At 37.0% G+C, this 17,462-nt stretch overlaps 2 protein-coding genes across 2 annotated transcripts; both read left to right on the top strand.

Annotated features, from left to right (window-relative positions):
- The first annotated feature begins 1,039 nt into the window (after nucleotides 1–1,039).
- On the top strand, nucleotides 1,040–3,317 carry LOC124218477 (uncharacterized). Its single transcript, XM_046624984.2, has 3 exons — nucleotides 1,040–1,599; nucleotides 2,349–2,486; nucleotides 2,646–3,317. The coding sequence occupies exons 1-3, from the start codon at nucleotides 1,410–1,412 to the stop codon at nucleotides 2,918–2,920; spliced, it is 603 nt and encodes a 200-aa protein (XP_046480940.1). The 5' UTR covers nucleotides 1,040–1,409; the 3' UTR covers nucleotides 2,921–3,317.
- A 983-nt stretch (nucleotides 3,318–4,300) lies between these two features.
- Hydr2 (abhydrolase domain-containing protein 2) lies at nucleotides 4,301–11,113 on the top strand. The gene is made up of 7 exons (XM_046624977.2): nucleotides 4,301–4,802; nucleotides 5,629–5,801; nucleotides 7,684–7,851; nucleotides 7,947–8,133; nucleotides 8,251–8,449; nucleotides 8,580–8,730; nucleotides 8,948–11,113. Exons 1-7 carry the CDS (start codon nucleotides 4,648–4,650, stop codon nucleotides 9,115–9,117), a joined length of 1,203 nt encoding a protein of 400 aa, XP_046480933.1. The 5' UTR covers nucleotides 4,301–4,647; the 3' UTR covers nucleotides 9,118–11,113.
- Nucleotides 11,114–17,462: the final 6,349 nt, after the last annotated feature.

Here is a 17,462-nt window from a genome sequence, read left to right as displayed (position 1 = left end):
ACTACTTTGGGCTGACTAACGCTAATTAGACAAATTTCAAAGAAACCGAAGGTTCCGCTGTTTTTAATTTTATCGTACCAGAACTTCCGTATAAATTCTTGAAGCTTCTGAATAGTGCTCAACGCCTTTTTGCGAATATGGGGCGCAGTTCGAATTGTCTGGCCCTTTTATAACAACCGGGTTACAGAGAGTACGTGACACATTGGCGTTGAAATTGTTACTGATACATTACACGCGTACGGCGCGGTCTACAATTTTAAATACTCTTATGTACCCAGGCTGACCAAATAAGGTGATACTATTGTGGGGTTTGATTATTCGAGCACGATAATGAAGGTCAGTGGATAGAGTGAAAGAGAATAAATCAAACTCAAAAACACGGTTAAATTGCAACCATCCATCCGTGAAGTATTACGCGTGACAAATTTCAAATGGAGTATGATTCTTTTGGCACCCACAATCCGTTACACAATTTGTGCGCATTCCAGACCGTTTAGTCAAATGTGATTCTTAAGTCGGAGAAATTTTTCAAACGAATTATTATCAGAAATTTATCTCTCGAAGTGGGCAAGCAGCGCATAATATCAAGATGATATTCTTTTGAAAATTTTAATAAAACTGAAGGTATCGTATCAAGGTCGGCTTAATGAATGCAACCTTTGCACATCACCATCTCATCGGTACAAGATCTCAGAACATGAGAAAAGATATGTATGCAAAGGGGAAAATATGTTAGAAAGTCCTTCATACGATTCAAAAGCTCGAATTGTGCAATACGTTATGCGTATACATTTCATGAGAGATTTAAATATTAAATGCTGAAGAAAACATTTGCTTAAAAATGATTTATTCAAAAATTCATTCACTCGTCGATGGCACAGAGATTATGCAATTACTTATATGAATATTTATCATTCGGTTATGTCAGCCATCAATTGCGCCGACCTTGCTACCTTTTTTCGTAATTTATTGGAATCGGAATTCCTGCGGCAATTTCCGTATGCCTTGTATAAAGTGCAAAACCTATTGCACGACTTGCTTATTCAGGGCGCACCAAACGATCCCGGCACACAAACGATGACCTGCGCATTGCGGCTGCGCAGTGAGCCACATAGCGTCTGCTCAACTGAGTACAACTTTCAAAATTCGAACATTCGTTCGTCAGTTCCACCAGTCGTTTCGTCATGTCGTGCCGCGATGTGACGATATATAAAAACGCAGTTTTTTGTTCACTGCTTCGCTAGCATCGTGATACATCAGACAGTACCGTCCGACCAGCGTCATTAATTTTTACTCAATGCAATTGCTTTAGTTTATGTTCATTCAAAAACGCTGCTTCAGTGCCGTGAGGCCAACGAAAGAACAATAATTCGAAAAACAAGTCAAACTAAAAAGTATAAACATTCAAAATGAGCCGGACGTTGAGTTTGATCATTTTATTTTTTGGCATTCTTTACGCCACTGCCCACAATCTCGATGGAAACGGTACTGAATGTGATGAAATCAACTCGAGAAACGGTCAGAACTTAATACTGACCCAGCTAACGGTAGAACCAGAGAAGGATACGAGAAAAACAATGACAGATGCACGTATTCAAGGTGAGTAGAATGACCACTGGCAGTCGTAAGAGAAAAAAATTTTGCTGGGTCACAGTGACTGGAAAAATAATAAACGAAATACTGACAAATTATAAATAGAACAATAATTGAAATGGGAACAAGTTTATTGAAGATGATAAAAACACAGAATGAAGTCTATTTAGGACCTACGTATAGAGTTTTTCGAAAAATAAATATAATTAAAGCTGATTTCCGAAAAGTCATTTATACATAAAGTACCAATGCTTACTTTAAAAATAGTCTTGGCACAATTGAAATTCTTGGTCGTGCGCGAACGTTAAGAATGATCGCTGTGATCTAGTTGGACCAATTTTCCCTTTCTAACGAAGTCGGCTCGAGGGCTTTCCGATTACAATTCACTTTCAGTTTTATCTGACTTTTAACTAATAATAAATTCTATCTTAAAACTTTCAAACTCGTATTTGAATTAATGACAATATATGTGAGGTTTTGTATGCCAACTTCACTAGTTTTTTGGAGGGAAAATATATTCAATGCATTGATATTTAATCCTTTATTTAGTTCTGAATTTACACAGAATCTTACATACTTGATGATGATTGCTTAAAACTATTTGTAACGAAAAAAATGTAAAGAAAACTTGAAAAAAGTTTTTCAACAAGAAATCAGTTTTGCGACCGAATAAATTGTGCGATTCATTATACAATATCAGCAAGGAAAGGGGGATGAATAGTAATACATTTAACACGACAAAAATTATTTTACAGGTGAAGAAGTAAGCCAGGGGAGAACTTTTGCTATCAAAAGATTGCAATTCATGTTGCTCCCTGTTATGTATAAGATGGGAGTGATGACGACTCTTCTAACGGTACTCCTAATCGTATCTTTGAAAAGCTTGCTAATCGGTAAGTATACGTAATATACAATCACTTTCGTTCAATATCGATTCGAAAATAGATCTGATGAAAGGCCAGATATCGTTGATGTTGTAATAATAAACACATGAAGAACATTTTCCATCTCTACGCAGGGCGATTATGCTATTGTGATTTGTTTCATGACAGGGGTTATCCTGCTGGTCCTTAAGGTGAGCAGTTTCTTGGCAAAATTCCATCAGCCGCATGCGGAACCGCATCATCAAATGCCTTGGTACATGCCTCCACAACCGTGGATGCAACCACAACCGATCCACGTACACGTATCGCCTAGCGGCGACGGCGGTCATCACAGTCATCCTACACACGATCAAGTTTACTCTGGTTGGGATCGATCGCCGCCCACGGGCCCATACGGGCCCTCAATACCGGTAGATTACGGTCAATATTACTTCAAGGGCTAATCAGTCGCGACCCCATGAGAAAAAACGTCTGCAGCTTCATGTCGTACACCTTTGATTGATGGAACAGGTTTTTTTTCTCCCGTAAGATGAGTGAAAAATTCTATGGAATTCATTTGAAATACCGTTAAACCATTCCTTTCTCATGCTTGCTTAGTATTTAAGTATGGTATTTCCGACTTTACATTGCTCTAGTTTTTTCGAATGGTCAAACGATTTGGAATTGTTATTTGATGCGTATGTACCTTAGGATAAACCCGATTTTGATTCGATCACTCAAGTCATCCGGTGAGCATCCCAAGGAATATTGTGTACATAGTTAGATATATCCGAAAAAAGAAAAAAAAAAAACAAATTGCTACCAAACCAAAACAATAGTGATGATATCTAAAGCTTTTAAGTACGTGAAAAGTAACTTCAATAATCGCGCAGAGGTTCTGCACTACCTTTTACGAGCAAAGGCTTTAATTTACTTGTACATTATTGTGTATTATTTGTTAATTTATTTATTAATGTATATTTATGTATGTTGTATGGAATAGTGCCGAGTGAAGATTAACTTAAAATTCACGAAAGCTGTTCAGGTTGATACTTGCAGTAGCTTGCTTCCTTGTCCATGTGTACTATTTCTAACCAGGACGAATTAATTATCAGTCAGTTCGTGAAACGTTGTTATAAAGTGTCTCGCACGCGTTTCCGAGTAACAATATTGATTATAGGCATTATAGGCTACGGACATCAAATACCTGCATTTAATTGTAAGCACTGTAGCACCGAGAATTACCTTGACATTATACTTAATACCTTCTTCAGTATTCTAAAATAGTTCTAACAAAATTTTTTAAATCCAGCCGAAACAGCTGACAGTGACAGTGAGATGAATGCAATCTGTAGGAATAAAGGAAAGAAAAAATCTACAAACAACCTTAATTCTTTCACATTTCAGGAATAGATTTCTTCGAAAAATTCAGAAAGTAACGCCTCGGAGGTATCCAACTGATACTAGGACCTGATTTAGATTATTTTTCCACTCGTGAAAACGGTGATGAACGCCATTTAGACCAATCAGAAGGCAGCATTAAACGGAAAATCTATTCACCGGTGAAAAGAAAATCAGAATCAGGCCCCTAAAGATAAAAAATAGTATCTCAGTGATCTGATAAGTATTGTATGTTATATGCATGATCCTATTTTAGTGTCTAACTACTTGGACTGACAGTGACTGGCTATCCAGTAGCAACTCTACATTCATCGGCACACATTCTCGAGCTTATGCCCGAAGTTTGCAACGTTCGTATTAAATTTCGGTTCAGACAATAAGTGGCGCTAGTAGTGGTAATAAAAATGAGGCTGACTATGGCAGTCTGTGAAAATGCCGTATTCGACGGTCTGCCGAGTGAGTCACACGGTGGATATAATCGTAGTTTCGTATGTACTATGTGCGATACGTAGTTCTTGGTACGGTTTATTTTCGATTGATGCGCAACGTTTGTCGCCTAGTGATAAAAGGCTGAGAAATACAAGGTCTTTCGCTTGTTCGGTCGGTAATTGCAATCAAGGAAGTTCAGAGGCGGTACTCCATACCGAATTAAAACATCTACGCGAAGAAAGGTTGGCAAAGATTCAATACGGACGAGCGGGTCGCCGCAGGGCTGTCCCGCCGCTAAACCCGGTGTGGAAATTAACCTAAATAAAAAAAACAAGTATCAAACAGCACACGGCAAGCGAAGATGTCTACGGCGCTGCTTGCGGTGTTTGCAGTTATTCTCTGCATTCTGTTCCGAATTTTAAACGTGAACAGTGCTCCCCAGAAGCCAGTTATCGTTTGCAAAGATGAGTCGTTCCTCGCCACCATCCTCAAGATTGCACCCGTATTACGAGACCCGTAAGTCATATCGAAACTCCCATAAGTTTCACCTTCAATTTCTGCAGCTATGCTGTTATCTCTGTCTCAGATTTAGAATCGTCAACAATTTAACAACGAAGTCGCTGTCGTTCTATTTTCACCAATATAAAAACATTTCCTAATGTCACTCAAAATGTACGTTTTACTGTTATTTATTTCCTTTTTAATTTCGAAAGAAGTCATTGAATATGAAGAGCGTATTGGGATTCCTGAACTTAGAGGTTTTTTCTCTGCAATGTGCAAATTTGACTTATCAAAAGAAGTTTTGGGTCACATATTTTTTAACGCCAAATTTGAAATCAGTGTTCCAGAGAAGCACCTGAAAAAGAATGTTGTGCTGATCTAATCAAATCTTGATTCATGGGTAGTATAACACATTATTTGTGTTCTGATTAGTTGCATGCTTATGACGTCATTCTAAATCGGTTACGAATTTTAATTAACGATGAGGTAATACAATCGAAATTAGTAAAAATATATGGGTAACGTTTTTTTTTTTTTTTTTTTCTATAGTAGGATGGGTCTTTCAATACGTTCTTGAAGTCCATAAATCATTTGTGACAAAGTTGTTTTTAGAGGAAGGTTTTGTCCTAATTCTAAATATAAGTGGTATTTATTTTCAAAGCTTCACATATTTCCAAAAATATTTTCCTAGGCTTCAGACGTTACGATTTATTTAAATACATGAGTAAAGACTTTGATAATCTAGACGCAGAATCTTCAAGGTACATTGAAAGAAGAGGGTTGCATCTAAATTCAAGACAAAAGTACTATTTTAAATTAAAAAGTATGTTTTTCATTTCAGGTATAAACCAACACGGCTATGGGGCTACAGCGGACATGTGCAAACTATAATCCACAGCATTATTGGAAGGGTTCGATGTCCATGGCCGATCGGAGAAAGAGTTAATATCATTTTGTCCGATAATGCAACGTTAACCTACGACCTCTACCAGCCATTAACATCGGATCATCAAGGTACATTCACTAATTGCTAATCTTTCATCGGTGAATTATGGATATTCGGAAGGAAACAGAAAAAGCTATAGGATCACTATTCCTTATCACTATTGTAAATATTACGTTGCTCCTGTAATATATTTTTTGGATTCGTCATGGTCATTAGTGGTTTGTACGAGTGTAGTTACAAGATCATACAATTGGCTTCAAATAGTTTTTCCGAATCGTTCTTGTATCTACGTTTGCATTACGATTTTTGGAGATTGGGGGCCTATCAGTCTCTATTCGTCGCACTTCTTCCATTTGATAAATTAAAAGGAAACACAGGGACTGTGAACCATGTTAAATGACACTTGCTAAAGTTTTCGCCAACTTTGGACAACTCCCCTTGATCATTGAATACCATCCTCACAGCGTGTGGCTGTGTTGAATATTCAATGTAATCGACACTTGATTTGAATGTATTTTAAAAATGTTTTGTAATACTTTGGCCCATATTTTTTATTGCGGATAAATGTAGAGGAACGGCTTTGAAGGTTGTTAGAGCATGCGATAAAAGCAAGTATGGGTTAGTACCGATCACCTTGGGAGGCAGAGTCGTCAACCGTGAAACCTGCTTCATTATCACTATGATTTCATTTGTATCGAGTACATAGCCTTGAAATATTTCAAAGCATGGACATGTCGTCTACGTGAAGGAAAAAAATGAGCTAATCTTCCAACAAAAATGTAACCAAGAATGTCGTTTCCAGCAGAATGATACTTCTCCTCTTCGTGTTTTGGAATACTCTATGACAATCATCATCCTTTGCAGTCCGGATATCGAGAACAGATTTCTAAGGACTCCTCTTTCTGGGGGTACGTCAATTGGATCACAAATACCACAGAAATTGTGGAAATATATCTAGGTACTTTACTCCTCTGCAGCGTGCTTGCAGCTCGCTTTTCAACCTGCCAGTTTTAGGCAAAAATTATTGAACTGCTGTTGTCTTACCTTAGCTCAAGACGTAGCTTGGCCAGCACTGGAGAGAGCCTGCTTTCATGCGTGAAGTAAAGACATAGTTTAAGTTCCTCGAAAGTACACAGACTTGACACAAACGGATTGAAATTACTTCCATCATCTTTTGCGTAGTGTTTCCTGATGATCAAATAGTATGCATATACTTTTGGAGTAAACACCTGTGGTGTAAGAATCACAAATATTCATGATTCATTGAAGATGGACATTTTGACTGGTATTCAAAGGTTCGATTAGAGTTAGTTATCTTTATTCAACGTTGATATTCCTGGAAGTATGTGGGCTGGTAAAAGGTTTTCTGCTTGGTCATGGTACTTTTGTTTACGCGTTGTTTATCAGTTGTATCCGGTGCGCGGTCTCTGCCATCCCTGTTTAGCATGTTTCAGGAAGATGTTAACGATGTTTTCTCATTCTTTATCTTGGCCATGGTTGAAGTAGGTTTTCCAAACAGATTAACGTAATAAGCATGTCATTCCATACATTTTTACTAACCGAAGTTTCATCATGTCAAATTGTAACCAACACTTTGCATGAGTTTTTCAGTCCTCCCCTACCAAAGTATTTCTCATTTGAATTGTTTGGAAATTTATGCTCTTTTATACCATCGGCCATTAACATCCTTGCTGTATTTTCCGAACAAGGAGTTTTACAGTTCGGAAAAAATGTTGGTTTTTTTCCCTAGTAAACTAAACAACTAACAAAATTTCAGCAGTGCTTGCAATTTCCTCGTATCTGTGTGTATCTCTGTATTGGTAGCAGTGCTCATGTTTCAAGTTTTAAACTTAGTCAAATATTTTTGGCCCAGCAAGGGTCAACCGCAGTTGATTCACCAGTATCTGCTGTATCTAATTCGTTTGCTTGGTTTTATGTGTAATGATTCAGATGACATCACAATTGCAATATGCCCTGGAATTGGAAACAGCTCCGAGAGTGTCTACATTCGCACTTTCGTACACTTTAGCCAATGTCATGGTTATCGATGTGCAGTATTGAACCATGTTGGTGCTCTGTCCAGCGTCAAAGTTACTACTCCCAGGATTTTCACTTATGGTAAGTTGACGCAGGGGTGTGAAGATTGTCTAATGTAATAATTCGAAAGCAGGTTTCGTGGAATGAAATGAGAACGTTTGTGTTCTTTTAAACAGGTCACACCGACGATTACCATGTGATGTTGCAAAGTTTGATTGAAAAGCATCCCAATACTCAGATAGTATGTATAGGCTTTAGTCTAGGTGGAAATTTGGTTACTAAATATGTTGGTGAACGAGGCACCAATAAATTGTCAAATATTATTGGGGCGATATCAATTTGCCAGGGTTACAACGCCATTGAGTGAGTACAGAGATCTTTTGGTCAATTATCCATAGCTCGGTCAAAGAGTAATCCAATTTCTTAAAACGGTGCTTATTCTCCCATCTCATTATCATTGAATGGATTTTTCATTTTCAGAGGGACTAAGTTCTTGCTTAATTGGCAAAACTTCCGACGATTTTATCTCTATGTTATGACTGAATCTGTAAAGAATATTATTCTAAGGCATAAATATGTTCTACTCGCTGACTCAGTCAAACAAAGACACGGTCTCAATGAACGAGACATCATTTCTGCTGCCACGCTTCCCGAGCTTGATGAAGCATATACCAGAAAGGTAAAGCCACTCGGTAAAATTAGCGAAACGATAAATAGAAGTTAATTAACGAACCAAAAGAATGGCCAGAAACCCGTAACTATTGAAATTACGCAAGTTCCGTTTTAACACTGTGTTTATTATTGAACAGATACACAACTTCAGATCTGTAAAAGAATTGTACAATTGGAGTAGCTGCATTAATTATGTAACTAAAATAGCTACTCCGATGTTATTCATCAACGCCTTGGATGACCCTCTAGTTCCGGAGCAGTTATTGAGTCCTATAAAGGATTTCGCATGTAAGTTTTGAAAGGCATTCTATCAGAATGTGGGATTGGAAATTTTTATCTCTGCTAAAATTGGTCTACGAAATCTGGCATACCCCAAGATATTTGTTGTATCCCGTTTTCTGGATAATAAACTGCCGTCTTTGGTAGCTGAATGTGATATTAAAAAGACTCTGGGCTTGATTAAACTTTGTGCTTATCAGGTAACCATGAAATTTCTTTATTGCAGCTCAACATTCCAACACACTGTATATAGAACTAGCTCACGGTGGTCACCTTGGTTTCTACGAGGGTGGTTTACTCTACCCAAACCCAATAACGTGGCTGGATCGCACACTGGTATCTTTGGTCGGGTCATTGGCATTGGCTCACGCAGATAGAGCGTTGAAAATGTCTTAACCATGTAACGCTCCCAGATCTGGCACTAAGATCAATCTTACAATCTGAACGAATCATCCAGCCTTTCCTTCAACAAGAACTGGTGGATGTCATTAACGGTAGTTGATCTAGAAACTGTTTGAGAATGAAAGAAAAGTAACGAGTTGTCGCCTTCATTATTACCGATTGTTGCATTTACCGTTGCATATATTTATTTGCCTGTTATTTAGATGGGTATATTACCAATTTTTGAAATAAGATTGTGCTATATCTTGAAGTGTTTTTCTATAGTACATATATATATATATATATAATATGTATTCAGATTCAATGTGATTCATTTTTAGTTTATCGCAAAACGATGTTAGGATACGCCTTGCAATGCCGGTAGTTTCTCGCGATAATAGTTTGTTATTGATTTATTTTCAGGTTTATTTTCATTCAGAGCACACATCAATTTTCTGACGTCATACATTAGTATGTACATATTTTGGTACAAAAGACGAGACAAATTTCCTCATTTTGCATTTATTTATTCTATCTTTTTCGATCAAAGGACGTAGAGATCTGTTCAAAAGGATTCGGATTTTGTAAACAAAATTATGAACAAATTCCAGACACATTGTAGAAAAACAATGGAAAATTACGGTTTTGTAAAGGACATCCATTCATCCAAATCTGTGCAACACCGCGTTATCCATCAATTATTTCAGAAACCTTAAACACATTCTTATCGAGAAAATATTTCGAAGTATATAATTCGTCCGATTACATTAGCACACGATTCGTCTTTTGCGCTGTATTTGATTAATCGACCTATTCGAAAGATTCGTACAAATTAGCTAAGTATCAATACCTTTAGGGAGGGATAAGTTGTAATGAAATCCGACCAACGTTTAGCCTTCAATTCTAATCATCCTCTGTCATTGCTCGTTTCAGGTTGTAAAGATCAGCTAGGAAGGATTACTGTTTTAATATTTTTAATCATCTACATCACAACTTGACTATACTTATATTTTTTGGCAGGAAAACGAAAAAAAAACAGACAATAAATTAACTTTTCTCAAAATATATGATCTGCCTCTTTAGTGCAGGAACAGTTAGAATTTGTTGCTTTCCAATATAGTTATTATTTATTGCTCAATTAATCATCAATTCGATAAAGTCAGATGATGACTGTTTCCAAGAAGATCTGTTGACCAGTTTGGTACAACGAATTTGTGATATGTGTATAGTACCTATTAAATACACATCTCTGATGAATTTTTATTCTAGCAGAAATAAAATCTTGCTCTCTTCACAATCGATCTTTTAAGACAAACTTATACTGTTCTCTGTTATGATATTTATTATTTACAATTTTTTCTTTATGCATTTAAGTTGATTCTTTTTTCACATAATTAGGTGTCAAACGGTTGTTGGTTCCTTTGGAAGTAAATGCCTTTAGTTAGGGACATTGATAGAGCTTAAAAAAAGAGAAACACTGTGTTATATGCACTGTGTACGATACATCAATGATGTATACATATGTTTGCAATTTATGTTAAGCACAAATCTATATTGTTGTATACAGGTGAAAAAATTGATATAACTGTTGAAAGAAAAAAGAAAGCTATGTTAACAATAAGAATAATATGATAACGGCATCTACTGCTAAACTCGTACCGCATCCTTGGGGGTTTCTCTACTATTTGCTACATTATACTTGTAAAAGTGCATGTGTACATAATGCTTTAAACATACAGCTTTTACCGACGACGTGATTGCTGTCATATGATTACACACTAAAAGAAAAAGCAGACACACACACACACACACACACACGGACACACAATTTTAAATGTTAGATTTATCAACTGGTATTTGAAATATTGAAAAAAAAATTAAATCGTGCAAAGTTATACATGTATATATAATATAATATATATATATATATATATATATATATATATACAGGGGAAAATGTATATACATATATAAATATATACACATACATATTAAAAAAAATATTATCGAATTTAAAACGTGTTTATAAAAACCGGTTTCCTTCCTATCTTTTCTTCGATTAAATTCACGTATTTATTTATTCTTCGTAGAAAAGTGGTACTGTTGAAATGTTTTCAAATATGTATAGAGGTAGTCTCCACGGGTAGGTCGAAATTAGTGTAATGAATATAAAAATTAAATCGATCTATTAAATTCAACAGAGAAAATAAGTAAGCGAATAAGAAGTATAAATCATATTACCCAGAAGACATCGACAAACGGAAAAAAAATTATTTATGATTGATTTTTTCGGATTTCCTGATAGATATCATCGGCGGGGATTAGTTGCATCGATTGGATAACGTATTATCTAGACTACCATTTGATATCGCCACGTATTACTATTTGATTGCGGTCGTCCGAGCGGAGCGATCTGTATAATTTTTTTCGCCCCCGGAAATACACGCTGCGTTAGCGGAAATCAAGTGCTAAAGCTCAACCCAACAATCTTAGCCGTTCTCTTTTAATATACATGTAATATGTATAAGCGAAGATCGTCACTTCGCAGGCGTCGATAAATATTTGAGAAATTCTCGCCGTTGAATTATTAGTGATGGTATGAAGGCGTTTTTGTTTTATTCCGTTTATGTACAAATTATAAATTTCTATAACGAACAGATTCATTATATTATTAATTACGATTCGAGTATCATATCGTTTAAATTTTGCACGGTCATTGCGTCTGTAAATGCGAAATCAAAATAATTCATATCTAGAATTTACGCAGAAGTGTATATTTTCGTGTTTACATAAATTTCTTATTTGCGCATCTCGGTCTGCACGCCGATTGTCGATTAATAATTATTATACCTAGTTTGATACGTATGTCGATAGGAACGCGCTGCCTAATTTCACATCGTTATAAGTATGTACGTTCGGAGTAATTGTGTGACGTGCAAGAATGCCTTCAATCAAATGGCAGTGTGTCGGCTGCACGGTATATAAGTATATTCGTATATCTAGGTTCAATCTCCATTAGTTTTAATGACCAGGAAGAGGGTTAAACTAGAAGTTTAGTACGCTTTTGCGAATCCCTGCAGTCTCGGGGTTCTTTTTATACATATTACAGAGCCGTTACTTAGGTATGTATGATATACATGTAGGGGTAGGCAATGCAGTTTCGTAAAGAGCCAACCTATAATGCCAACGATAAGTCATAAAGATATACTTCTACCACTCGAAATATAACTCCAAGCGTCGATAAAACAAACCGAGATAACTTATTGCATACACGCATCGGAGAAAGAATTTCCCTCGAAATAGCGCAGCGCACCTTGTACATGATGAATCGAGGTGCTCGGTGGGAAAAAAAATTTATTTGAGAAGTTTTAACGTCGTCGAGTCGCAACTTTCCCATGGCCGTGACGTAATTTAAGGTTTTCTGGCAATTCACCGCCTTGATGTAATTTCAGTACAAAATTTATTACTTTGTTTCTGTTTTGCCAGCGTTTTAGAAACGCCGGTAAGTAGTTATGACTCGAGGAACCTCGCAGGTAAAGATATTCAGCAGGTTGAAATCTCGAGATGATTGTTTCAACCCGCCATTTTGATTTTACAAAAAAATTTTTAATCAGCTGCTTGTAGTATAATCTAATCCAGACGCGAAAGAATACATTCAAATGTATGACGGAAAATGAGGGGATGCGTGGAGCAAGCGCGGATATTGAGATAAATGTAAACCTTGGAAAATTATTTTATCCAATAGGTTGCAAGCCCAACTGTAATTGGCAATTTACTAGATGATAAATAAAAGGTTAGGTCAAGTTAAAAAAATAATGGATTTGTTCGTTTTTCGAATTGAATCGTCGAACTTCACGGCCATATTGACACGCCTTGATCGGCTGGTAGCCGTCCTTGGATTGATGCGGTTACGGTGACCGTGGTTAAATTATTTTTTTAATTAATTTTTATTCTGAATGTCGATTCAAATGCAATATCTTTATCCCTGGTCGTGTTACTCGAACAGCTGTCCATTATACATTGCGCTGTACGTTATCGAACATATTTCAACGAATAATTAAAAGAATGAATAAATTTTATATTTTATCTGTCGGTACTTGCGCCAGAGCAATTAAAACACAAACCGACAAACGAAAATAAAGCAGAAGTAAACAGATAGACGGAATAACGGATGCAAGTACACAGATATATCTACGTTCATAATTAATAATATTCGAATCGCCGGGCCACGAGCGCAAAGGTGTACGACATACGCTTGTTATTCGATCCTAAAATGACGCATGGAGATATACATATGTCTACATGCACCCGTGCATGCGGCATGCATGTACCACGAATAGAAGTATTTTGACGGCTAGTTGGACTGACCTTTGGTTTATATAGAGTCTGTAGGACAAACCGCTAGCGCAGAGAACATCCGCAAGGAATTACAATCGCGCTAGGTATAATGACCGGCGAGAAACGTTAAAGACCTTTGCAGTCGTCGGTACGGAGTGAACAAAAATCATCGAAAAATTATTACAACTTCTACTACTACTACTACTACCGTAAAATTGCCGTTTAAGAATTTATTCTTCATAACATATTCCGATTTGCGATTATACGATTCGATCGTAAGTGAAGGAGCTAAAAATAGGTAAAACACGAAAGGAAAAACCTGCAGCATTTTTTCGAAATGACTAATCGTCGCGATTGTCTCGAGGTGCTCATGACTTACACCTGGTATTTAGGTATGGTTAATGTAATCAGTGAGTTATCTTGCGGTGTCTCAGCCCTCTTATCTTGCGCAGAGCAAGGGAAACGCGATGCATCACGATGGCGTCAGAAAAACCGGCACCCAAAAATGACGCTTTAAGTTACGCGTACATTTTATCGTGGAGGAGCAACTGAAGTTTAACTTTTTGCTAGCAGCTGCTGGCCTTTTGAATTGTCCGCATATGTGTATGTATGCCGCATAGTGTACGACACCACTTTTAGAATGGTTATAATATTTAGGCATGTTACAATATATGCGTGTATAACGTATATATACTGTACGGGCGTGCAATTAGAGTCCCGTATGTTCATATGTTCGTATATAAATACATGCATCACATCCTTCGAGAGCTCGACGCACATTATACGCTTTAACGCTACATGCGCCTCTATGCCGAGTCGATTCCATCATACACGCATTCAAACGAGTGGATTCTGACGTCGGAGGTGAAAAAAAATTTCCTTAGCAATTCTCACCACGATCTTATCTTCGTAACGTCTCTCGAAAATCAAATTTCTAAGAGGCTTTTCGATCGTGCACAGACTCAGAATACAACCCGCACAAGAATCGTCGCCAATACAATCGGCTGTCGATAGAACCGTTTGGCTAAAGTTGCGAGGTGGAACGTGAATCTGATTACGGCCGCCATTTTGTTTTTTTGCTCTATCTTTGATCGGACACTTGTTTCATATTTGGATATAATAGTGTGTGAACACATCCTCAAAAAATGTTCCTGGCTTGTTATAGGAGGCCGTGAGTGGGTGTTGGTATTCATTTCGATTCGCCCAGATGACCGGGAGAGCATAAACGGCCACCTGCCTCGCGATGACTGACGGGTTTGCCGTGTGGACGATGCGGGGGGTGCTGCAGCAGTTAACAAATCCCAAAAAAATTCTTTCACCATATAGAACTCGTTATAACAGCCCTTCGGTGTAGTTTTTTCTAAGAATTATTATCACCGTTTCGGAGGCACACGGAGCAGCTTATGCGGTCGTTTAAGAGTGTATGTATAATTTATGTTCCAAACAAGAAAAGAAAAAGAAGAGAAGGCAATATGAAAAAAAAGAAAAAAAAACACCGAAGGAGAGAAATGAATAGATAAAAAGAGAAAGAAAACTACGTATAACGACATCGTTGGTTTGCGCGAACAGTAACATCCACGTTGCACGCGTATACATTATTTTATTGTAAAATTATTTTCCCCGCAATTTACGCGTGATTCGGTTTAACAAGCACATGAGCGGATAGGAAATTGTTACTTATTGTTGTTCCTCAGGAGGAAGAAAACTTTTACTTTTTTTTAATCACAAAAAGAATCAATAATAAGAAATAACTTGACTCGAAGTTTTTATTGCGCGGTATAGAGGCGTCGATTCTTCGCGTAGTCCGGGTCATCGATACGTGATATATTCTCTCATTGTCAGATAAAAGTATCTGTATTTATCCGTGCCGGGGTGGCGACTTCGTTCAAAGTTGCATGAATATTTGTTATTATCACAATTGGAGGTTGAATATCAATCAACACGCTGAATTATTGCTAGTTGAGCGAATAAAAAATACCCGTGTTTAAATACCGCCGGTTGATTACCGCTATACAAGGGCAGGTGGGTAGATTGTTTGTCTGGTTGGTTGTACGGTGTATGTAATTAAATATAATATGTAAATTTTGTATCAAATCTAGGCTTCTGTTGATCAAAGGCATAATATTATTATATTGTCTGAAAGATATTTCTCTCTTCAACGGGACGATGTAATTTAAACATACCTACTGTAATTATCCGGTCTAATTAATACTCTCATCAAAGGAACATCACCGTCTTCCATGATCCTGAAGAAAACCATGGATATTGGAATCAAATAAAACCTTTGCAGGGGTTTGTAGTTTGATGCTATACCTTATACGGCATAATACGTATAATAGAGTTATGCGTTATATGTAAATCTGACGAGTCGAGTAGAGCGTCCGCCGATACATCTATGCAGTGTTATTATATCACGTATACACGTTTTAATTGAATGATATCAAATCATTATTAACCGGTTGTCGAATATATATCAAATGTATATGTAAACGGCAAAACTACACACATCTTATCTTATCGCCTGGAATGATTTATACACATGATTTAACGACGTTCCTGATTTATACACGTGTTATACCTACCACGCATATTGTACAGTGATGAAATCAAACACTGCCATCTATTGAGTACTAGTTCTAAATATTTTATTCAACTAATTAGTATTTCGGATCAACTGATACAAAAATTTATGAAACTAATTATGCACGGGTTTATTATAACTGCAGATCGTTACATATTTTGTAAAAACTGTTATTTTCATTGATTCTTTTTCAAATTTTCAAATGCTGTGGAATCTGCCGCCGATTCGTCTGTTTCATTTGTTGATGCTGCAAGAGCGAGTCACATGACGTCACAGGGGATACTTTTTACTCTGATTTACGGAAGGAAATATAATGCCGCGGTATATTGACTAGACGTTTTGCGGCTGTGCAGGATTACGAATATCAGCGGTATCTCATTTTTTCGGTAACATTACTTCGATAAATAGGGAGAAATAGGGAGGTTCTCGTCTGTCTCCATGATTTTCCGGCGCGTTTTCTTTCCTCATTCAAACTCATGAATGACTACGCTGAAGTTTGCATTACTTGTCTCTGTGTCAGTTGGACTCGAGTATTTTTCTCAATACTACCAAACTGGACAATATTTGCGAAATGAACAAATAAAGAATTGTACAAGATAATTTCGCGTGCTGTGAAGGAGGTTAAGCATGTGTTTTTCAATCTACGAAAGAACATATCGTCAACCAATCGCGGTTGATTGTACCGAATAATATTTGATCTGTACACAAAAAAATATCATTCGGAGAGATTTTTTTCTGGTGGGGGTTTCCTCTTCTTTTTAATTTTATACTACTTGTAATTTTATATCGTTATACGGCATGCAATAATAAGTGAGGTTAACCCTGACCATAATTTTTTTATCTGACCTATTTTCGGTTTTGTTGAAAAAAAAAACAGAAGGCAGGTTGTGGTCGTTTCAAGTTTTGACGCAACTGTGGGATTTCTTCTCGCCACTTCACATGCTAACTCGCAGCACTATATGTGAAATTTCCAAATTCTCAGATCCTAAAAGCAGTTCACAATCAGATTCTCGGGATGGATACGCAAATGTGATTTGTTAAAATGAAAATTGAATAAGGAGCTGCAAAATTTGCTCTCGAACCTTCATTGTTCGCTTTTTTTTCTTCATATCGTCGACTGAGAGTAAAGGCATCCTATCTCAGAATTTGGTTCAAGAACGTCGTATGTCTTCGGAGATCACTTTGGACATACGATGTCGTTCAACGAGTTTCAGAGATAGGATTTTGTTGAACCAAAAACTGCTTTCAGGATCTGAGAATTTGGAAATTTCATTTACAGTGCTGCGAGTTAGCATGTGAAATGGCGAGAAGAGTTCCAACAGTTGCGTTAAAGCTTGAAACGACCGCAACCTGCCCTCTGTTTTTTTTTTCAAAAAAACCGAAAATATGTCAGATAAAAAAATTACGGCCATGGTTAACCTCACGTATTATTGCGTGCCGT

This window comes from Neodiprion pinetum, chromosome 5 (genome assembly GCF_021155775.2).
Source record: "Neodiprion pinetum isolate iyNeoPine1 chromosome 5, iyNeoPine1.2, whole genome shotgun sequence".
Classification (NCBI taxonomy): domain Eukaryota; kingdom Metazoa; phylum Arthropoda; class Insecta; order Hymenoptera; family Diprionidae; genus Neodiprion; species Neodiprion pinetum.
Note: the sequence above shows the minus strand (reverse complement) of the source record. Positions and strands in the feature narration are given on the sequence as shown.